The 23,936-nt window shown below is 50.6% G+C and overlaps 1 protein-coding gene across 2 annotated transcripts in view; it reads right to left on the bottom strand.

The window, feature by feature from the left end:
• SMOC2 (SPARC related modular calcium binding 2) overlaps positions 1-23,936 on the bottom strand; it is a 165,691-nt gene that overhangs the window by 39,886 nt on the left and 101,869 nt on the right. For both annotated transcript variants that reach the window (XM_033100475.1, XM_033100476.1), the window contains exons 8-9: positions 6,706-6,892; positions 415-497 (exon numbers count right to left, since the gene is read on the bottom strand). In XM_033100475.1, the coding sequence (XP_032956366.1) occupies positions 415-497; positions 6,706-6,892 (270 nt within the window). The remainder of the gene's footprint in view (positions 1-414; positions 498-6,705; positions 6,893-23,936) is intronic.

Below are 23,936 nucleotides of genomic sequence, written 5' to 3'. Positions count from 1 at the left end.
AAACCTCGGCTTCTTGAACACCCCTGCCACTTCAAAAGGAATGTCAGAAAATGACAGTTGAATCCCTGCTTTCTTTTCGGTGAAACAAATCAAGGCCCCTTTGGTGCAGAAGCTAAGCCGTAGGATATTCTGACTAGAGGACATCGCTGCCTTCTCTGAAACGGTAGGTCTCAGACATGGGCCACAGGTGAAACCAACCTGTGATGCGTCAGTGGGCGCGGCCTGGGGGCTGCTGGCAGCCCTGGACTCAGGCCCCTGGGGAGCGGCCAGGAGCCTTGTCTGGTTGTGTGGGTTGAGACCCCTGCCCTCCACCCCAGTGGGCAACAGAACTGCAGAAATTCTTTGTTACCCCAAGTCTGTAAGAAAGCCCCACGCGGTGCTGACAGCCTTCCCACACCCCCTCACCCAACTCACCTTGGAGCTGGCGGCCCTTGTACAGGTCCCTCGCTTTGGTGGGGTGCGCCCTGGCCGTGTTGTCACATTTCGGCTGCTCATACCTACGAGGAGAGGAAGGAAAGAGAAGAGCTGGGTCGAGACTTAGAAATGGTGTTTTCCTGCGTTTCTCGCATGGCCATCCAGCGGTAGGGGCACACACATGGCTTCATCCTCATGTCACAGCACCATGACTATGTCCCTTTGTCACCTTTGTCACCTCGCACTGCAGTAAGCTGCTTCTTCCCACTCAGTAGGAAGACGCGACTGCATCAGGCGCTGTCTCCATCCAGGCGTGAGGCCACCAGTCTCTGCAGTGACTGCAGGACAGGACGCCTCGTCTGTCACCCGATCTGATACAGTCACGAGAGGGGGTGGGGGAGGAAGGGTGGGAAACCACCTGCCCCGCGTGCCGTGTGGGCAGTGGGTCTGGCCACCCAGTTACTCCTCCCAGGAGAGAACACAGAGTCTCTGGAAGAACCTCAGGATTTTGGACCTGCACATTACTCAGACTAATTCTCAATCCAGTTCATGAAGCTACAAGTGTGCCTCAGTGTAAAACAAACAAACAAAGAAAAAAAAAACAGGGAAAGGAAACACTACACTCTGGCCCCACGCAGATTCAACAGGAAACCACAGAAAGCTCTGCAGGTGGGGTCCTGACACCCCAGCAGGCAGGTGCAGCCGGTGACGGCAGGTACTTCAGCAGAGGCAGAACTGCTGAAGCAGGCACCTCTCCCTGGCGGGAGGACAACCTGCAGCTCACCTGGGGGGCTCTGTGCACAGCACCTGCAGGTGCTTATGTTCCCTGGGCACCAGGTGAGGGCACGGGGAGACCCATACCAGGTAGAGAACGGCTCAGTGTGATGGGGACAACTGAATGCAGGGTTGGAGAGCCTGCCTCCTGGAGAACCGGACAGGGTCCGAGAGGTCGGGACAACTCTTGAAATGTGAATGACAAATCTGAACTGTCGTGGGGTGGGGTGCAGGCAGAATGTTCTGGACCCAGAGGCCGACGGATTTTCAGGAAGTGAACAAAGTCCGCTGCTTCTTCACCCTCTCTTTCTGCCCTGTTGTCATGTTTCACTCTTTAAGAAAGAGATGTGAGATCATATATGCCTCGTGGGGATCATGTCAGATCCTTATTGTTCGTTGTTTCTTGTTTCCCACCTTGGAAAACAAAAGAAATGGCATTTCTCTCCAAAGGGGCACTATTAGCCTCCTCCCACTGGTGTCAGAGAGCGGGCCCAGCGCGAGCAGGGGGGTCTGGCCAGGACACAGAGCGGGTAACCTCAGCTCCCGCTGCCCCTCACACCCGCGTGCCCTCTGTGATACCAGAAAACCTAACACTTACTCGCACCAACTTAACACGTCTTTTTGAAATGAAAGTGTCCCTGACACACTCCAGCAAACAGTTAAGGGATCACGTTTTAAACAAAAGCCACTGACTCACATTCTTTTGCAATGCAGTGCGGTTCAGTACAGATGGCAGAGATGTGAACACGGGGAGAAGGGCCTGTTACCCACCCAGGGCCTCTCCTTTCCTGGGGGCTGCGACAGGGCCGCAACGGCCACAGAATCAGCAGCAGAGACAGGACAGGAAGCCAGCTGGCTGACGGACAGCCAGCTCGTCTCTGCACTCATGCGTGCTACATCTGGAGGACTTGGGCAGTCTCACGGCTGAAAAATCCCGGTTTGGGGCTGCAGGTCAGTGTCTATGGGGTTGGGATAGGTGGGAACTGACCCGCACAGCCAGAGCCCACAAAAGGTGTGCTGTAAAACCACAAACAACCGTCCCAGGTCCTAACGCATCGGGGGGAGAGTCGCGCTGGGATTCCCCATGGAAGCCAGGGGCCCCAGCCATTCTCAGGGGACCTAGCTTCTGGGCATGTCAGAGAGCTGGCCCGCGTGGTGTTAGATGGTGAGCTCCTAGCATGAAGTGCGTGGGGCCTCCAAACTCTTGGGAGTCCACGCTCGTGTCCGTGTCCTTCACGTGGGTGAGGAGAGAGCACAGCACCCATAAACGCCCAGTTCTGAGTCTTGTAACTTTGAAGCAGCCTGGACGCAGGCCACATGGGATGGTCGTTCTGGCTTTGTTCCAACTTTAGGCTGGAATCTTAGCACTGATGCTGATAAAAACATGTATGTTTAAATGATGGTATTCGGCTCCTTCTGAAGAATTCTGTGACATGCCCAGAACCAGCAGACGTGGCAGTCTCAGGAAATAGAGACAGTACCTTTGAGTCTCAAATAAAAAATTCAGATCCAGTGTTGATATCCACTGCCATTCTTTTCAATAGTGTTTATTTTAACTTTTCTTTGTATAAGAAAAAAATGAGCACCTCTGACTGTCTGGCTGCCCATCAGATAGCAGGCTCTCTGCCAGGAGAAAGGTGGTGACACAATCCCGTGGCCACGGGCAGCCACCTGGGGGAGTGGGCTCTGCAGTCGGGTGCAGGGCTGTGGCTCAGGTAAGAACAGCCACAGTCTGGTGGCCGATGGACAGCCTGTCACAGCCAGCAGGACAGCAGAATGTAGAAGCTGGCCACCGGCCTGAGCCACACTGATCCCAGAGCCCCCACCACGCTCGGTGGCCAGCCGGAAGCCTGCCCATCCCCACGCATGGTGTGGGTGGGCTCGCACAGGGGTCTGGCTCCGGCCCGCAGGGGCTTTGCCAACCAAGGCCAGATGTCAAATGTGACACAAAAGGCAGGACCCGCAGGAGGTGCCCAGTGGCCCATCTACCCCATATTTCTACCTGGATGACCATCCCAACTGGGAACTCTGTGTTGGAGGGAGCTGCTCTGCCTCGCTCGGGCAGAACCGTGTGGCTGTACTGTCGTTGGCACAAGTCTATAGTGACATTTGTGCTTTCTAATCGTCTTTCTCGGAGATACGAGGAAAAGAGAATTAGCTTATCATGACCATGCACTTGATGTCTGAGGCTTCTGACTGTTGTTCGATTTTCAAATTCATCTTCCCCATCGGAAAATAGAAATAGAGAGGATGAGCCAGGAAAACAAAACCTTTAAGTGTCTACCCAAATACAAATCAAAAGTATAAAGTCTCTCCCTGGAACTGCTCATTTCAGAAAATCATAAGGAAACGGCGTTTATGCCCCAGCAATGCAGAGGACTGTCCGGCAGCCCCGTCAGAGGAGAACCTGGAAAGTGAAGCTGGGACAGCCAGCCCGTGCGTCAGAGCCTTCGTGTCCATCTGACAGCTTTCCCGACATCCACGCCTCCCTGAGGAAGGGTATAAGCCAAAGCCATTTTCCATGCCAGGGAGGGATTTAGCCATGGTCATGTGATGCACTTCTGGCTGACACTCCATGAATTAAATCTGCTAAAGGGACTTTTAGGAGGGATTTTTGGCTCCTGAGAAAGAGAGGGACGGGCCATGTGTCCTCCGAGCACTGTGATGTATGGGTGAGCTGCCCGGATCTCGGCAGCCACCTTGCGATCCTGGGGGCAGCCGTCCGAGGATGAAGACGACACAGGGAGGACCCCAGAGGGGAGATTGGGGAGAATGTGTCTTCAGCGACATCACCAAGTCAGTTTCAACCAAAGCGCAGCTTCCTCCACCTCTGGACGTCTGGCCTGAGCTCACCTGTCGCCTCATTGTTTAATCCTATCAGGAAGGCTTGTCACCACTGGAAACCAAAAGCTTCCTGACTGCTCAAAGCTGAACGAGGTTCCAGCTGTGTGCCGGGCAGCTGCTCCCCATGCTGGAGCGCCCCTCCCACAGACACCGTCTGTGTGCTCCCCAACTTCTTCAGGACCTGACCCAGGGAGTCCCCCCTGCGGATGCAGCCCCCCAATGCTCCGCGCCCGGTGCTTGTCTTCCTGCAGAGCTTCTAAGGACGGGCGTCCTCAGCCAGCCCACTTGCTTCTGTGTTTTGTCCCCTTGTGTTCTGCTTGTTGTCTGTTTCCTCCCACCGAGCACAAGCTCCGTGGAGGCGCAGACTTCTGTGTGTTCTTTCCTGTCCCCAGTGGCTACAGCAGCAGCAGAAACACTGAGGGCATCCAAAGGCTTATCGCATAAAAGCGAACAGCCGTGTGCGTGAGAGAGCGGAATGTCTTCAGAATTATTCAGAGATCACATCGCTTCTATGCTGAACGATGCAAACGTGTCACCCAGAGAACATGCTCTGTATGGTCACGGGGGCCACGAGGGCGCCCCATCGCAGACCTGGGTGCTGAGTGGGGGCCCCTGTGGCCCTTCCTTCACCAGCAAAGGACATGTCACAGGGTGACATTCTGGCCAATCAGAGCAAGAGGAAGTGCCGTGAAGGTCAAAGGTCAGTGGGGAGCACTTGCCCTGCTGTGGAAAAGAGGCACAGCAAGGACTGTCACGCTGCACAGGATGCTTCTAGAAACCATAGCAGGCAGGAACCCCACAGCAAGCCAGAAACAGATGGAGAGAACACAGACGGCTTATTGCAATTCTGTCCTTGAACTGATGAAATAACCCGCACTTCCCTTGTCCTTAGAGCTGTGTGAGTTGGTCAATTCTGAGGTGGCCTGAGTGTGAGGACCCATTTGCTGCTGTGAAACGTAGCCCCGCGTACGCATGCTCCCGGTCTGACTTCCCTGAGCAGAAGGCAAACCCCTGAGAGACGGGGTTGTGTTTGCTCTTTGAGCTCTTCCCTCAGTCCCTGGGGCAGTGTTTGGACATCACTGACAGTCGGCCTTTGTGGTAATGCATGCGTGAATGAATGAATGAACAAATGAGACACCAATACAGCAGGAGTCTAAGGGGTCGCTTCCTCTGGGTTTAATTGAATGCTGTTTGTTGAAACTCAAAGGAGAGGGACGTACTGTCTCCTGTAGGCAAAACAGGGATGCTGAGAACTCTCCTCCCTGGCAGGACACCCAGTAGTCTGGGCAGAGTGGTGAGGACGGGTGCGAGGGAAGAGTGGTGAGTACGTTTCCTGTCCGATCGGAGTGTAAAACCGTTTATAGGTTCTGTAGGGATGACATTATAACGCTGATCGCATCCTTTCAGAGCCAGTGTCAGGCGCTGGTTTTGACAGCTTATGGGTTTTGTTTGGCCGGTGCTAAGAAAACATCTGCCAGGGGCACTCCCCCCTTCTGGAGGGGCAGCTCAGGGACTCGCAGGGCTGTGGCTCAACCCCGCTGGGGAACCAAGGCCCCACTTAAATGAACAAGCCTGTCATTAATATGCAGAAACACTTTCCTGACTCTTCCCTTTACACCTGTGCACAGGAAGCAGAAACAACCTCACACCAAAACCGTGAAAGGAGTCCCGTTCTCTTCCGGCCTGCACAGCCTACACCACACGTGCGACTGTAACAGCCCCGCAGACGCTGAGCCTGTCCTGGGCCAACTGCCCCCTGTGCTGGCCACGTGGTGCGTGTAGACTGTGTGGCTGGGATGGGTGACGTGCTGGCCACCCAGGACCAGCTTTCCCACTGTCCTGCTCTTCCGGCTTCCAGGGCACACTGCCCGAGGACACTGGTTTCACTGAGAGCCAGAGAGGGCTGGGTGACTTTGTCCTGAGGAAACGTTTACGAGCCAGTCACTGTGTTTCAGCTCCTGGGTCTGCATTCCTGCGTTTCCTCCTCTTGAGGCGGAATAGTCACACTTGACCCCTTGGGGGAAATGACTTGGGACGTGTTAGAATGCTCCTGGCTCGGCTCCAGAGGTGAAGCTGATGGCTTAATTTGATAACATTTGAGAGATATTTTGATATATTTGAAAACTACTTTTATATAAATCTGAAAAATCAGAGCTCAGTTCATCTAACCAAGAGTGTCAATCACCTTCCCTCAGGCTCCCACCGTTTCCACGACCACCAGCACGTGTGCCCCAGCTGCCGCTCTGCTGAGCCACACAAAACACGAGGAGGTCTTTGGTATCTCAGACCCCGGACCGCCTGCTGTCCTTGCCGTCAGCACATGCTCTTTTATAAGTGGTAATTTCAAGGTTTCCATGTGTTTATATCATAGAAATCCATCCGGGGCAGTCTGGCCCTGCTGCGGTGAAATGCTTGGCTCCCTCTGCCAACACCAGGGACAAAGGGACCTGCGGTTGACACTCGACACAGTATAAGTGCCGGCACGGCCCGGATAGCCTGCCAAAGGCAAACACTGCCGGCACGTTTCTGGATGGTCTCCTCTCGTCTCTGACGGCCAAAGCCACAGTTTCTGCACTCACCCTGCACAAGGAAGTGGGGGCGCAGTGGAAACCGGGGACCTCCGCCCTTCCTACTTCCCGACCCCACACCTCGCAGCCCCGAGAATGACGTTACCTGGTGGACGTGCCAGGGATGGGGCGTCCGGTGTCCACCAAGACACACCAGCAGTAGCCCGTGGAGGGGTGGCACTGGACGGGCTTGTACAGGCCGCCGTGGGCACACTCGGGGATCACCACATTGTCATTCTTGGGCTGCCTGGCCTCCTCCAGGGCCGACTGCTGCTCCTGGTCACACGAGGACACTAGAGAGAGGAAGAGACAGGCGTGAGCAGGCAGCCTGTGTCCGGTCAGTCACACGGGGGCGTGGGAGGAAGGGGGTGGAACACGGAGGCCGTTTGTCAGCATTTTTCAAACATTTTTATTGCAGTTGGTACTGGACCAATAATCATTTTCTACTTCTTTCAATTTCATCACTAACTTTATTTAAGATGACGCTAACCACAGGGGATGACAATGCACTGCACCCCCCCATTTTTGAGCTCTTCAGTCTTAGGCAGACTGTGACCACAGGGCTGTATGGTCTGTGGCAGTGACAACAGGTTTAAGTGCCACAGAACGACACAAGTGACTAAGCATCAGTCACTGACAATGACAACGAGCAGCTGCTGTTCACTCCGCGCGCTATGTGCTAGCACTGTACAGTGTCCCCCAATACCCCATTCGGGTTTTTAGGGCGTATCGTTTCTGTGTGTGTCCTGGAAGAACACAGAAGTGCATGTCACCTTGTAGGTCCTCTGCCATGTTCCTACCCAGGATGCACACACACTGCCTTCCCTGCTGTGACCTCAGAGGCTGACCGCAGCTCCTGACATGGATGATGGAGGCTAAACCGCAGTCTCTCTGGGACACACCGTGTGGGGTGATGTCAGAGCCCATCCCATGGGTCATTCAGTCCTCACAGGAGACGCTAAAATCATTTCCACGAGCGAGAGAGGAAGGACGACATTGGCCCCGAGGGTTCGGCAGACAATCCCCTTCCTATAGGGTGTGCAGGCTCCCGTGATGGAGACTGTGGACGCCCGGCTCTGCCTGCAGGGGACCACGCACTGGACCCACGTGTCCACTCGGACGCTCTCGCCCTGAGACCTGGAGGTGGAGGACACTGGAGTTCCATTCTTTGTGAGTCTCGGGGCCGCAGGAGCCCCCGGGGCCCTGGGAAGCAGCTGTCTGAGCTGCCCTCTTCTGGGGGGGGGCTCCATGGATCTCCCACAAACTCCCTGCAGCTTTAGAATCAGATCTTTTTTGTCTATAAGTTGAGAACTTTAAATAACCAAGTTCCCACACCAAAGCCGTCCAGCACTGGAATTGAGCGTGTGCTTCCATCAGCACCAATGCTCCGCGGAGCCCAGCACTCGGCAGGTACTGGATTTAGTCCTCTATAACGTCGGGCACCGCGCTGGGTGGCGGCAAGACCACCGTGGGGAGATTCCGACACACAGCTCACGTCTAACACACACACCCAACGGCCATGGCGTGTTAAGGCACCACCACCCCCTCTCGTTCAGTTTCGTATGGACTCTTTCCTGTAAGTTGGGTGCTTTACAGTGTGCGCAGGATTTTGCTCAGCACTTGGGTAGATAATAAAGAAACCTACCCCTGTGTTGACGGTTATGTTAAAGAAAGAGGCTTCCCTCCTGCTGTAACTTGGAAACCGGTGTGCGGGGCAAATGACAATGATCCGCTCTCTCTCCGAGTTGCAGTAAGTTCCTTTGGCTCATGTTTCGAAAGCAGGGGAGGGGGCTTGAGCTCCTGTTGTCAGCTCCTTAGAATCCCTCAGTCCCGGGAGGGGCTGGCTGGGGCCGAGGCCAGTCCGCCAACGGGCCCCCCCAGGATACACACCGCTCACTCTAATGCCGCCTTGGCTCCTGTTCAGAAACTTTATTAGTGAACAGGATTTATGGTGCTGTTATCTGGCACAAACATGTTTCCTGCGTCGTCCAAGGACATGCTGTATCTATAGAAGTCGTTCCGGAAAATCCCTGAAACGTCCCTTTGGAGGACAGCATATCATACTTGAAGGCTCATCAGTGAAGTCGGCTTGACTGAGTCAACGACCTCCTAGAATTTGCTGAGAATGTTGTAAAATGGTGAAGATATTATGGCTGAGTCAGGAGAAAGGCCGTGTTTGTTTGTGCAAACATCCTGACTGAGGAGCGTTGTTCACTTATGCAATTTAAGTTGGTAAATCCAGCCCCATGTGGGCATTCAAGCGTGCTGGAGAAATGCTATATATTTTTCTTAGTAGGGGCTGTAATACAAAAAAAAGGTCGTCTGCAGACAAACTAACGATGACCCCTGGGAACAGAGGCTGAGAGAAGCAGGATGAAACACTGGAAAAGTGTTCTCGCTCCTAAATCAGCTCAGCTCCCAGGGGAGCAACCGCCAGATCTTCACCAGGGCTCACTCAGGCCACGTGACATGCGCAAAGCAAAGACACCCCTTCAGCATGGGTCTCTGGGGCACAAACGCCCCACACTCGATAGACATCAATCACACCTGCAAAAAGAGATGGATCGGGACAAAGCCACATAAACAAGTCACATTTCCCCACCATACCAGAAGCTTTCAATCACTGACACACACAGGAACATGACTTCAAAAAGAAACCCAAGGAGACAAGTCTCAAGGACGTAATAGAAAAATGTCAAGGAGACCTCATAACGCATCAGAAAAGGGCACAGGAAAAAGGGGGAATTTTCAGTGACTCTAAAAATGGAGACAAGCAGAACGAGGGTGGTGGAAATAAGAAAGCACAGAAGGGGAGACCGTTAAAAGGAATGTGTGACGCTCGCATCATGCCCAGCTGAGGGCCAGATAGAAGCATGATATGCAAGGAGGAAAGCCTGGAACTGGCCGGATCTGTCAGGATGGCAGAGGGGTCAAAACTGAACTTTTAAAATAGGTGTATTATTCAAAGTTAGGTTTGAGTCCATTCCAGAAGAACGGCCATGGGTATTTGTGCTCCTGCCACAGCTAACTGACCTACTGGCAATCTGAGCCCACACGGAAACGTGTCCACTAGTCACATGACGAGTGCACTGTGCTTTATTTAACTCTGCCTGTGTGCTTCTCGGGCCCCGTGAGCTTGTCTTGCTTACGGCTCACGTACCAGCCGCCGCGGCTGCACTCCCCCTGTGAGCAGACTCCCGAGAAGTAGTAATCAGAGAATTTAGATGAAAACAAATGGCTGTCAGACATTTATGAATTTGAAGGGGGGGAAAAAAACCTCTTAAATGATGAGCTCACTAAATGTAGGCTACTTGATCTGAGTCTGATGACATCTGAAAAATAACAAATCACATCCATTCTACAAAAAAAAAAGAGCTTTAGATCTGGCCATATTTCAAGAAGACACATGCTGAATATGTCATTTTTTCTGGCTAGCTCATGTCTTAATAGCCTCACATTAATATTTAGGGCTTTTTTGTTCCCTTTCCCACAGTGTACCTGTTGGAAGCTTCTCAGTGGACCCTGAGAAGCATTCTTATACGGCAGATACTTGAAACCGTTTATTTCCCATCCCCATGGCCACCGCCATAGACAGAACGCTGACATCAGCCCCAGGTCTCGCGTTCCAGTCACTTGTGGATTCGGATTTTCTTGGTTCCACTCTTACTTATGTGCTCACCTTGAAAGGACTCCCCTCCTGGCCCCCAATTCCCCACCACAGCTTCGCTACTGTTCACGTTGCTGGGAGACCATCGTCTGCTGTCGGCCGGTTGCCTGGTTGGTTGTTATTTGCTGAGGGACGATGTGGCCCTTGAGCCACATAACAATCCGTTCTTGGAACATTTTGTTTTTCCCAGACGTACCTCATTTTGAAAGAATAGCATAACATTGCTGTTCAGCTGTGCCCAATACCTCCTGAGTTCTTCGGAAACGACCACAGGAAGTGACAGCATCCATACATCACCCCACTCGCTCCTGCCAACATACGTAGCTCCCCTCACTTCTAAGTTATACCGGTGGAGTCTGTTTTCTATTCACTCCCATCTTCTTATTTCTTTCTGTGTTGAGTCGTCAAGAGGCATCAAGCAAATGTAATGTTCAAAGTTACAGCGTTTTTATTTAATCCTTTGGCAGTCCTTCCGAAAATATGGTGGCAGCACGGGGCGACATGGACAAGATGACACGGGATGTGAAGGAACAGAGTGGAGGCCGAGTCATCCGACCTGGCGCGTGGCTCCAGGGAAGTCACGGAAATGGGGGCACTCCTGCCAGATGGGGTCACACTCGCCTAATGGCCTCAGAGAATGGTCAGGAGGGACAAACGGCATAAGATACAAGTGTCCTTAGCAGGGAGGATAAAATGCCTGGCAAAACTGAAGCGACCGTTTAGAAGGCTAGAAATAATGACCTTCTTAGGCATTGTAATAACATTATACTCCAAATGAAAATTCTTTCAGTTGCAGAAAAACTACCACTTTTCTGGCAAAGAAAATTTAGGTGTTCATTTTTATTAAGGTGAACTGGGTCATTAATCAAAGGACAAAACTCTCAGAAAAGTGGAAACAGAAGATAACCTCTATCTTCCAAAGAGCGTATTAAAAGAAAAACCTATAGCTAACGTCAGACTTAATTGTAAAATAACGACGACTTTCATTCTAAGATTAGAAGCTGCTCACCAATTTTATTTATCATTATAGTACAGGGCCTACACAATGCAAAGAAGTTTTAAAAAGCCTAAAAATTAGGAAGAAAACAATTCAAACTTGACCTTGATCACACATGATAGGACTGCGTATGTTAAAAAAGTTCTAAAGCATCTACAAAGAAAAACCTGTTATAATTCATGAATGAATATAGCAAATTTTCAAGATATAAATATACAAAAATCACCTGTATTTCTATTTCTAATAGCAAAAGTCAACTGAAAGATATTTTTTTTTATTAGTTTCAGGTGCACAAGACAAAGTAATACTTAGACGTTTATCATTTATATCCCTCACACTGTGGACCCCCCGCCCCCCATCCACTATCTCTCTGACATCGCACCGAGCCATCCCATTTCCACTGTCTCCACTCCCAATGCTGTACTCCGCCTCTTGTAAGTGTATACGTACATATATATACATATATATATATATATATATATATATATATATATATATAATATAGTTGGCATTCATTATTGTTCAGCTTCAGGTGTACAGTGCAGTGATCAGGCATCTACATCTTCCCTGAGGTGGTGAAAGATAATTTTTTAAAATCTCATTTGCAATAACATCAAAAACAGACTTAGGAATAAATTTATAAAAGTATATGTAAGACATTAAAAATTAAAAAGCATGGCAAAGAAAAATTAAATGAAACCATGAATAAAACAAAGGCAACCAACCAAATAGGAGAAGATATTTGCAAACAACACCTCCAATAAGGGGCTAATATCCAAAATACATAAATAATTCATACAACCCAACAATAAAAAAACAAACGATCCAATTAAAAAATGTGCACAGGACCTGAACACTTTTCCCAAGAAGACATACAAACGGCCAACAGATATATGAAAAAATGCTCAACTTCACTAGCTATTAGAGAAATGCAAATCAGAACCACAATGAGATATCACCTCACCCCAGTCAGAATGGCTATCATCAACAAGACAAATAATAACAAGTGTTGGAGAGACTGTGGAGAAAAAGAAACCCTCATATACTACTGGTGGGAATGCAAATTGGTACAGCCACTGTGGAAAACAGTATGGAGGTTCCTCAAAAAACTAAGAATAAAATTACCATATGATCAAGCAATCCCTCTGCTGGGTATCTACCCCCAAAATTTAAAAATATTTATTCATAAAGACATATGTGCCCCGATGTTCATTGCAGCTTTATTTACAGTGGCCAAGACATCGAAACATCCAAGGTGTCCTTCAAAAGATGATTGGATAAAGAAGATGTGGTGTATATACACAATGGACTATTGCTCGGCCATAAGAAAAGATGAAATACTGCCATTTGCAACAACATGGATGGATCTTGAGATGATCATAAGTGAAATAAATCAGACAGAAAATGTCAAGAACCATATTATTTCACTCACATGTGGGATATAAAACAGAAAGCAAGAAATGAACAAGACAAACAAACAAGCAAAAACTCACAGACACAGACAACAGTATAGTGGTTACCAGAGAGTAAGGGGGCTGGGGAGGAGATAGAAAAAGGTAAAGGGGGTCAAATATGTGGTGACAAAGGGAGACTAGGCTTTAGGGGGTGAGCACATCATGCAATATACAGATGATGGATTACAGAATTGTACACCTGAAACCTATATAATCTCATTAATCAATGTCACCCCAATAAATTTAAAAAACAATTAAAAATTTTAAATAAAGGAATCTATGTAAATGCACAGAGATAGGCACCATGTTAGTAGATTAGAAGATGCAGTAATATTTAATGCTAACTCTCCCCAGGTCTGTCTATGGATTCAACACAACTTCCATCAAAATCCTAGGATGTTGTTTTGTAGAAACTGACTCTGCTTCTAGAATGTCTGTGGAAATGAGGAAGACCTGGAATGCTAGACCTGAGGCTAGCATCACCTGACTTGAAAAGTTATTATAAGGCTACTTATCCAGACAGTATGAGATTGGAGTAAGAACAGCTGAACCGATTAATGAGAAGAATAAAGAGTTCATAAATAGGCCTAAAAATCTATGTTCAATTGATAATTAATGAGTCACCAAAGCAACTCAGTAAGAGGGGCAAATCTTTCCAACGAATGATTCTAGAACAATGGGATATTTATCTGCCGATAAAAAAATAAAGTCTAACATACTATGCACAAACATTTTTTTGAGATGAATTAGAGATCTAAACCAGAAAGCTGAAAATACAAAGCCTGTAAAGAAAATATGGGAAACTGTCTTTGTGATGTCCGGTTAGACAAATGCTTTTAGGACAGCACGGCAAACAGTAACCACAAAAAAATATTTGGTAAATTGGGCTCTATTAAAACTTAAAACTTATGCTCACCAAAAGACACCATTAAGACAGTGAAAAGGCAAGTGTCACACGGGGAGAAAATGTTCCTATGCATGTACCTGACAAAGATTCAGGTTATATAAATAACCCTACAAATCAATAGAAAAGACAAATAATCCCATTTAAATTGGGCAAAGATTTGGACGGACTCTTCAAAATGAAAGATATATGACTGGACAAATGCTTGGCATTGTTAGTCATCAGGAAAATACAAATGAAAACCACAAGATGCCACTGTGTGCCTGCTAGAGTGACACAGATCAAAACACCACCAAGGACGAATGCTGGCAAGGTTATGGCACACACAGCTGGGGTCCTCACGCATTCATCACACGAAGGTGCGATGATAAGGCCGCCTTGGAAGTCAACTCTTAGGTATTTATCCAAGAGTACGTAAAACAGAGGTCCACAAGATGACCAGTCCAGTGGGTACAAGGCAGCTTTATTTATAATAGCCCTGGAACAACGCACACAGCCATTAACTCGAAAATGCACAGATCATGGTCAATGCATGTGACATACAATTACACGCACACCTTACAGAGAATAACTGGGCAATGCGTACAACCAGCAAGGGTGGACCTCAAAGCCACAATAATAAGCCAAGAAGGCTTATTCCACTTACAGGAAACTCCAGCCCAGGTGAAAGTGAGACTGACGGAAACAGAAGTGGCAGCTGCCTCCGAGAAGGTGTCGCTTGGGAAGCCCGTGGGAAGCGTGTGAGGGAGCTGCCAGGCGTGTGGGCACGTGCTCTGTGTTAGGGTGGAGCCATGTGGGCACACCCTCTTACCAGAGCGCGTCTCACGGCACGTAAGTATTCCCAAGAAGCAAATCTCTATCCAAATGCGTCTGCGAAAGCTTTTCTTTAGTGAGAATAAACTGGGAATTCTAAGAGAAGAGAAAACATTGGCCACATCTGAACTGGCAACATTTCCTCTCTTCTCTGGTCTGTCTTCCAATGGACAGTGTCTCAGACTCAGCACTACGTGAAAGTCCATAGTCAATCCCAGGAAAGCGTGTGTGTTGAGTGCTTAGTCCATTCTCATTTTTCCCAGCAGGACTTGGGGATCCATTATTTATATGCTCTACTGAACAGCAAGCTCTCACCGGTAAGTGGTGTAAAGCACGGGGCGGGAGCCCCACGTGCCACGTCTGACTATGCACCTGTAAGGTCAGCTGTGCTCAGAGAGACGTCCTCAAGTGATGACTGAATTGGCTGAAGATGGTTTCATTAGGAGGTGTGACTAAGACAACCACAGTGGGTCCAAAGTGTTCATGCCCCGCAACCAGATGACTCTGACGAACACCGGGGCCAACCTGCCTCACATGACACCTAACATAGAAGCATCTCCATATACAGTCCAGTGTGTTACGGAACACTCTCAGGAGTCTGCCCATCCCCTTGCGTCCCCTCAGAGTCCCTGGAGGGATCTCAGTGTCCTACTTACATTTTCTCTGCTGCCCCCAGCTGGCCTGACCCCTCATTTCTATAAGCACCATCGTGACACGCAGGGACCGAATGTGTTTACCTCTGATGGTCTCTGCCAAGTCCCATCACTGCTGCAAGCACAGCCTGCGAGGCTCGGAAACACGTGCTTCACCGACACTCACGTCCCTGAACGTGTCCCCGTGGGCCCTTCCCCACTTTCTCCCCCTCGGGATAACCACACGCTCCCCTCCAGGAATGAACAGATGACATCGTCGGCCCCATCCTCCCTCACCCGGTCACCAGGGTGTCTGCGGCTCTCCCACACTGGCAGGGTGTTTTCCTGGTTCTGCGACTCTGGGATCACACCTGACCTACACGGCTCCCGGAAGGACCGCAGGCAGCCGGCAAGGTGGGGCTGCTTTCCTGAGCCTCTGCTGTCACCATGAGACAGTCCTGTCCTGTATCTCATAAGCACAACGAGACATATGGAGCAGACCCAGACCCCCACGCAGCTCAGAGCCCCCAGCAAAGCCCAGCCAGATAGGGGGATGACGCCAAAGGAACACTTGTGCTTGACTACGGCTGACAGTCTGAGGTCAACTGCTATGACAGCGGCTGTGCGATGCACTTGTCACCCCAGTGTGAGCTGCAGAGGCAAACAGACATCCATTTCAGTGCATCTCCTTACGTTTCCAGAACTCTCTCTGAAAGCACTCTCTCAAACCCCCGAACATTGTGCACATTGACACAGCCCATTACTGCGAGTGGTCCCTGCCTTCTGTGTGCACACGATCTGTCACATGCTCCCTGAACAGACAGACTGTGCTCATCAGACATCGTGAGCGCAGCAGAGGGCTTGTCAGGAAGCTGCACAGGGACGTCCCCGCAGGACGTGGGGCAGGGGGCGGCCCACGGGTGTGGAAGCCACAGAGGACGACTTCAGAGCGCGGTGATCACATCTGCACTTTCAGCTCAAGGTCAAGGGCCCGGTCAGGACCATGTGTCCCGTCCCTTCAAGGGACGATGAGGTCTGAGTGATCTCAGACCACAAGACACGTGTAATGTAAGGTGAGAGCCCTGCAAACACCTGCAAACCCAGATAAAAGGCAGAGGTGACTGAGCATGAGGGGAACGGCTGAGTGCCACAGCACAGCTGCAACCGCTCTCCTTCAGGGCACCCCGTCCCCTCTGACCTGCTGAGGCGCTCGCTGAGGGCACACAGGTCAGCCTGCTCGGACCCTGCAGGGTGGAGGAGCCTCGCACCTGCACTCTAAAGTGACAGATGGCCAGGGGCGTGTAGAGGGTGCACGGCTCCTCCGGTTTGGACACACACACTGAGGACGCCATGCTGCCTCGCTGAGGGCTCTGAGAGCCGCCACTACATGTGGGGGAGGACTGTGGACTGTTCTGAGGGTTAGCCAGGGCTTCACATACGAGGAAGGCTTCAGGAATAACCGTTTGTGTAGTAGGATCCACTCTATAAAGCACACGTGCCTTGTACACACGCAGAGATTCGGGATCGATAATCAATAGCACTTAGTGGGATTATAACTACATGCTTTTCAGACATTAGCACACGTGCCGTGAATTCTGTGTGGTTGGTCCTTGTCCGAATTTCACACACTCAGTGACCGGATCAGAGAAGGTCAGTGGGTCCCCCTGTCTAGGCCGTCCCCGGGTTGAGGAGGCCAGACACAGGGTCTGAGGGGGGCCACCAGGCCCCCAACGCCTGGTCTGCGTGTGGCCCAGAAATGTGAGATTCCAACAATGGCAAAGCCAAAGCATACTGTCACAGGTCTCAACATATGGGCTTTCATTTGTTCCTTAGACCTGATGACTTAATTTTTACACATATTGTCTTCATCAGTCATGGAATTTTCTGTGGTTTTCTTTTTAATTACACAACTTAGATGATCAAAGACAAAAAGTGAAATAAAAAGAAATGTCCCCTTAGAATCCAATTTTCTGGAAATGGCAGGTTGGGAGGGGGAGACCCTGAAATGTCTAGTTTGAATGGAGTATAATTATCTGTGTGTCCCCTTCAGTAAAAGAGCAAAGCAGGACCCCTGGGGCCAAGGCCCCACTCACAGGCAGCACGTACTTCTGAGGGGCCCCCTCATCCATCCCTTAGGCTTAGGGTTCACCCGGGATTCCTGCCACATTTGCAGGCACTGTGGGCACCACACGAAGCTTCCCGCACACTTCAATCCTGGTAGAAAACACTGTGGTGTGTACAGTACCTGCGAGGAGACAGAGGCTGTAGAGCTTCATGTCTTCCTCAAGGTTACAGAGCCAGGAAAAGCCGAGTGAGAACGCAACCCGCGTGAGGGACCCACGGCCACGATCGACCCCCCGTGCCTGTGCCGCTCACGGCCGTGGACCACTGAGCACCAGACCCGCTAAGAACACTCACACAATGGTGGACAGATAACATGGGACGCTCACTGTCAAACTCATATTTCAAAATAATAATAATTATAATAAAGATTTGGATGTAACTCACAGACCTGGCTCGTTCGGAAAGAAAGGAGTGACCATGGGGTCTGTTCACATTTATTGCTTCCCGTGTTGGTTTCCTATGACAGGAGCCCCAGAGTTAGAGAAACTGTAGTTGATTCTAATCTGAAACCTGAGTCATGCACCCCAGTAGAGGAGGGAAGTGGGGTACCATCAGCCACGACAAACACGAACCGCCCTGGGAGGGTCCCGGAGCCCCTGACGGTGAGTGGTCCCAAATCACATCCTCTCCCACCCTAACCTCTTTGTATCGTCCCTGTCTCCCCAACAACTACTCAGGGACCATCCGTGTTGAAAGTCAACTTTCCAAATTTTTTGTGTCAATGACAATTGCACCAACCTCCCTCTTGAAAACCCCAAACCAATTCTTCCTTTATTTGATTCTTCCCTTCCCCTCACATTGAGCCTAATGCTCCACAACGCCTCCGAGATGCAGTCTGCCCCCACGCCCAGGGCCGCGAGCGTCATGAGCCCCACACGGGCTGCCCCTGCCCCTCCCATCATCAATGCATGGGACCAGCAGGGCTCACCAAGCAACACCCCTCCCCCCCGCAGACGCTCCTGGCTGCTGCTCGTGAGACCTCCAGGAACCCTCTCCAACGGTGACTCCCACACCCCCACCTGCTCTCTGAGGACCTGGCTGTGTCCTGTTTTCTCTTTGTGTGCAGAAACTTTAGTGGGTATTGACACATATAGGCCCTACCGTGCTGCGAACATACTAGAGAAATGTTTCCCCATTATTCTGCAGAATTAGGGGACCAATTCTATTAAGAGGAAGTGAGAAAAGTTTCCAAGTTTTTATTGGACACCTTACAAAAAGAATCAGAATATTTCCCATTTTCCATAAAAGCCCACTTAAGAGCAGTGATTTCATCTAATACAGTTGATCACAAATAACAGTGACACCAGCATCTTATTTTAAACGTACTGAGTCTACTCCAGCCAAGAGCCAGAAGTAGCCAAATGTCCCCAAAACAATTTTCCTTACATATGGATAAAGCAAAGAATAGTGTTTTGTTTTGCTTTGTTTTGTTTTTAAATGCACTGCTATCTGTCACCATGTACCAAAATTAATTCAACATGGATCAAAGACCTAAGCATAAGACCTGAAACAATAAACTGCATAGAAGAAAACATAGGTACTAAACTTATGGACCTTGAGTTCAAAGAGGAATTTATGAATTTGACTTCAAAGGCAAGGGAAGTAAAAGCTAAAATAAATGAATGGGACTATACCAAACTTTAAAGCTTCTGTACAGCAAAAGAAACCATCGACAAAATAAACACACAACCAACCGAATGGGAAAAGATTTTTGCAAATAGCACCTCCGATTAGGGGCTAAATATAAAAGAAACCAAATATAAAATCCAAATATAGAATCCAAATATAAAAGAAACCCATATAACTCAACACCAAAAATCAAACAAGCCAATTAAAAAATGGGCAGAGGACCTGAAGAGACATTTCTCCCAAAAGGACATACAAATGGCAAATAGACATGAAAAAATGCTCAACATCACTAATCATCAGAGAAATGCAAATAAAAACCACAATGAGATATCACCTCACCCCAGTAAGAATGGCTATCATCAACAAGACAAATAGTAACAGTGTAGGAGAGGCTGTGGAGAAAAAGGAACCCTCATACACTGTTGGTGGGAATGCAGACTGGTGCAGCCGTTATGGAAGGCAGTGTGGAGGTTCCTCAAAAAATTACGAATAGAATTACCATATGACCCAGCAATCCCTCTCCTGGGTATCGACCTAAAAAATCTGAAAACATTTATACATAAAGACAAGTGTGCTCCAATGTTCATTGCAGCTTTGTTTACGGTGGCCAAGACGTGGCAACAACCAAAACGTCCTTCGATAGATGAATGGATAAAGAAGTTGTGGTATATATACACAATGGAATACTATTTGGCGGTAAGAAGAGATGAAATACTGCCATTTGCTACAACATGGATGGATCTTGAGATTATAATTGTAAGTGAAATAAGTCAGATAGAAAAAGTCAAGAACCGTATGATTTCATTGATATGTGGGACATAAAACTGAAAACAACAAAAGAACAGGAAAAACAAATGAAAAAAAAAACAACTCATAGACACAGAAAATAGTTCAGTGGTTACCAGAGGGTAAGTGGGGAAGGAGGTGGTAGAAGAGGGTGAACGGGATCAAATATATGGTGATGGAAGGAGAACTGACTCTGGGTGGTGAACACACAATGGGATTTATAGATGATGTAATACAGAATTGTACACCTGAAATCTATGTAATTTTACTAACCAATTGTCACCCCAATAAACTTTAATTAAAAACAAAAAAAAAAGAGAGAGGAAACAAAAGAAAGTAAAAGAAAAAGCAGCACTTTGACACAAATGACAGATGTTTGGGAACCTTTTTGCCACACTGAACACGTCACACGGCTGGTGCACTGGACACGTCATAGCCCAGAAATCGTGCACACCCAGGCTGAATGCTCGCTGAGCCCACATTCCGGAGCTGACCCTTCCGAGTTTGTCTCCGAATCTCCAAGAGGAGAACAGCCCGCCCACATCACCACTGTGAGCGTCAGATGACACAGGACCCCCATTATCTCACACGCTGCACCCGCATGCTCACCCTCCTTCTCCAGGGTGCAGGCTCCGCGAGGTGAGGACCCGATGACCGTCAGGAGAGAACGCCCACACCTGACACGGCAATCTGCAGGAGGAGGCGTCATTTCAGGATGAGACCCTCAACCCTCTCCACCAGGTTGCGGTCACAGTGTCATGGGGGGGGGGGGGTGTACCCGCCCAGCAGCCTGCAGCTGAGGTTGTGTGTGGGGGGGTGGGCCCTGTGCCTTGTGCCCGCACCTGCCAGACTGGAGTGGGCACTTCTGAGCCAAGGGCCGAGTCCAGGGCAGAGGCTGGAGCAATGCTCCCCATACCGAGCTCAGAGTTGTTGGCAGTGTGACCGGGGAGCGCACGAATGGGAGTGATGATGCTGAAAAGGGCTGCAGAAACGTGCCTTGGTTTTCTCCCAATTCTGTACACTCGTGAGACCAGCGAGGTGTCTCAGGTCCTTCCTGTTATGGTCTGACACAGCCTGTCCTCTGGGGATTTCCAGGCAGGTCCAGCACACGCCCTCCTTCCTTCTCCTTCTGACAGAAGCGACCAGCAGGCTTGGGGAGACTGTCAGTGTTGCCTCCAGAAGCCAGTTTCCGGGCACAGAGGGCCCATGGGGGAGTTCTCCCCTGGGGGGCTTGTGTCCCAGCATAGAGTGGCGTCTTATAACAGCCACCGGCTGCCCACCGTCACGCCCTGCCATTGTCTCGGCCACAGCACCCAGCTCCAACAGCTGGTGGTTTAGGGCATGACATCACGGCCTGCGGCATCATTCCTCCTGGCGGAGAGGGTTGAGGGTCTCATCCTGAAATGACGCCTCCTCCTGCAGATTGCCGTCTCTGGTGTGGGCGTTCTCTCCTGACGGTCGTCGGGTCCTCACCTCGCGGAGCCTGCACCCTGGAGAAGGAGGGTGAGCATGCGGGTGCAGCGTGTGAGATAATGGGGGTCCTGTGTCATCTGACGCTCACAGTGGTGATGTGGGCGGGCTGTTCTCCTCTTGGAGATTCGGAGACAAACTCGGAAGGGTCAGCTCCGGAATGTGGGCTCAGCGAGCATTCAGCCTGGGTGTGCACGATTTCTGGGCTATGACGTGTTCAGTGCACCAGCCAGTGTGGCAAAATGGTTCCCAAACATCTGTCATTTGTGTCAAAATGCTGCTTTTTCTTTTTCTTTCTTTCTTCTCCCTTTCTTTCTGTCTTCTCTTCTCTCGCGTCTAGGGACCTGTGTGGGGATATTCTCACTGCACACACATTACTGCTCTGGATGCCAGTGTGGACAGTCCAGCGACTTTCCCTCGATCAGGACACAAGCCACATTTTCCAACCTGCAGGTTGATATTACATCCATTCTCTCAGGAGGCCAGAGTCCGACAGTCAGCTGAGGCCTGGGATGGCCCTGCAGAAGCCCAGCTCCCAGGGCCGGGCTCAGCTCACAGCACAAGTAGGGAGCAGGCTGTGCCAGGCCCATCCACTCTGTGAGTTTGGACCCCACTGCCTGCTGGTCAGCCAAGGAAACAAATGCCAGAGCTCCCAACCTGACCTGGACACAGGACGCAGCTGTGTGGCCAGTTGGTGACTAACTGCCCTCGGTCCGTGTGTCACTAGCAAATGGAGATGCACTGGCTTTGCACTGGACTGTGTGACAGCATGAAAACGGGACACAGAAATGCTCCGTGTGATCCCGAGACGAGGGCCCTGACCCTGGCGTAATCAAAGGGCAGTGGTGTCCTAATTACAGAGGCGGGTGGGTGAAGCTCCAAATTACAGAGGAGCCGCAGCCCTGGCTGAGCTGTGTCCCCGACCCAGCCCAGGGCCGGTCCTCGTGGCCTGGATGGCCTGGCACTGCAGCCAGGCTGCCCAGCAGAGGTCACTTCTCGCATGTTTTGCTTTCCCCAGTCAAACCAGACTCTCGGTTTGGCTCTGCCTTCCTTCGTGAAGACACCCCAACCCCGGAAGGAGTTCTTGTCCCCTCCTCAGGGAAACAAAGGGACTTGTCCTGCGTCCTTCTGCACCTCAGCGGCTGTTGGCACAACCCTGCTTGGCTTGTTCCAAGGACGCTCTGGGGCCCCTGACACTGCTGTGAAGTGACGCACACGAAAGCAGGGCCCCAGCAGGATGTTAATAGCTGTGCTGGATGGGACTTAGAAGCAAGGAGAAAAACGGAGGAAATGACCATGAAGGACGCATGGAATGCACATGTCTAATACCCATTTTATAACCCAATATCTACTGTAATCTGCAATCCACGGAATAACTGCTTTTAAAACTGTAGCTGCAAAAATAAGCAGCTCAGTGGGGAGCCCCGCCCTGCGCCATCAGCCTTGCGGTTGGCTGGCGGGGCCCTCAGAGGTCAGCCGGCCGCACCCTGCGCCTGGCTGAGCACACTTCCCACGGCCCCACCACCCTCCCGCCAGACCTGAGCTTCTTAAGTTTCTTCAAAGCCCCTCCTCCTGACGAGGGGAGAAAACTACAGACACATTTTGGCTGAAGTATTCAAACAGAACAGATTCTAAATATTTAACTCTGCAGATATCCAGAGTCCACGACACAGCAAGTCTGGTCCCAAGACACCTAATAAGGCAACGTCTTGTCCTCGTTCATGCAAAGGGCAGCCTGGTCCTGCTCGCACCGCACACGCACAGACACTCAGGGCGCTGCAGGGACATGCAAGCAGGAACCCTCCTGGCTGCCTGGGGCAAGAGGACGGGGCTGTGCGACCTGCCCAGGTTGGGGGCCCGAACCCCGGGCTCAGCAGAGACCCCGCCTGCCTGCTGTCACGCAGCACGGCATGCGGACGCCCAACACCACACACACCACTGCCCCAGCAAGACGGAGCGGCTCAGGAGCAAGCCTGCGCTCCACACTCCACACTCCACACTCCACCTGAATGTCCCAGGAGAACAGCTCTTCTTACCTTCCCCCTCTGTGACGTCACTGCTCCCTCTCCATGGGTTCCCACCATTTAGGGTTGTCTCTCACCCATGACACAGGATCTGGGCTGCACATGTGTCGTCTTCACACTGCAGGGTCCTGCTGCTCACATCTAATCTCCCGACGCCTGCTGCTCCACCTGAGCTCCACTGGGTCCCCAAACCGTCCCCACACCAGCCCCACCATGACCACGGCCAGGGCTGGGCCATCATCCAGCAAGCTTCACCTGGTCTTCACCCTCCTTCACCTGTGCTGGGGTGCCAGGCACACTGGTCACCCCCGAACCAGGGTTTTTAGCTACAGAAGCCATGCATCCACGGAGAAGGGGCTGCAGGGACATCGGTTATTGGTTGTTTCTTTTTGCAGCATTCCTTCTTTCTTTGTCTTCTGGGGTGGGGGAGCCAGTCTTCTGACAGTCAGCCTGTGCTGAGCGTGAGGTCTCGGGCTCCTGGGAGGGATGCTGGCATGGCAGAGAGTGTCCCCTTCTCTGACCCAGGACAGTCTGCTGAAGATAACTTCTGGGATTTTCATTTAAAAAATTAGTAATAATCTACCAGATTGCTAGTGGCATGGGTGAAAAGACCTGGAGCTCCAGGGCCCCACATGGCCCCAGGATAAGCCGATGCAGAGAGGGCCGGGCCAGGGTCCTGGGGACCTGGTGTGGCCCCTGGGGCCCCTGGGCTGGGAGGCAGGACATGATGCTGATGTCACAGACTTTCTTCTTTCCGTCAGTTATTTTTCTGGTGTCGCAGGCGCTCGCCGCTGACACAGTTGAGACCAATGCTTCTCACACATCCCTGGCATGGCC

The sequence above is a fragment of the Rhinolophus ferrumequinum genome (assembly GCF_004115265.2).
Source record: "Rhinolophus ferrumequinum isolate MPI-CBG mRhiFer1 chromosome 3 unlocalized genomic scaffold, mRhiFer1_v1.p scaffold_36_arrow_ctg1_4, whole genome shotgun sequence".
Classification (NCBI taxonomy): domain Eukaryota; kingdom Metazoa; phylum Chordata; class Mammalia; order Chiroptera; family Rhinolophidae; genus Rhinolophus; species Rhinolophus ferrumequinum.
The sequence above is the reverse complement of the archived record's forward strand: the minus strand, read 5'-3'. Positions and strand labels throughout refer to the sequence as shown.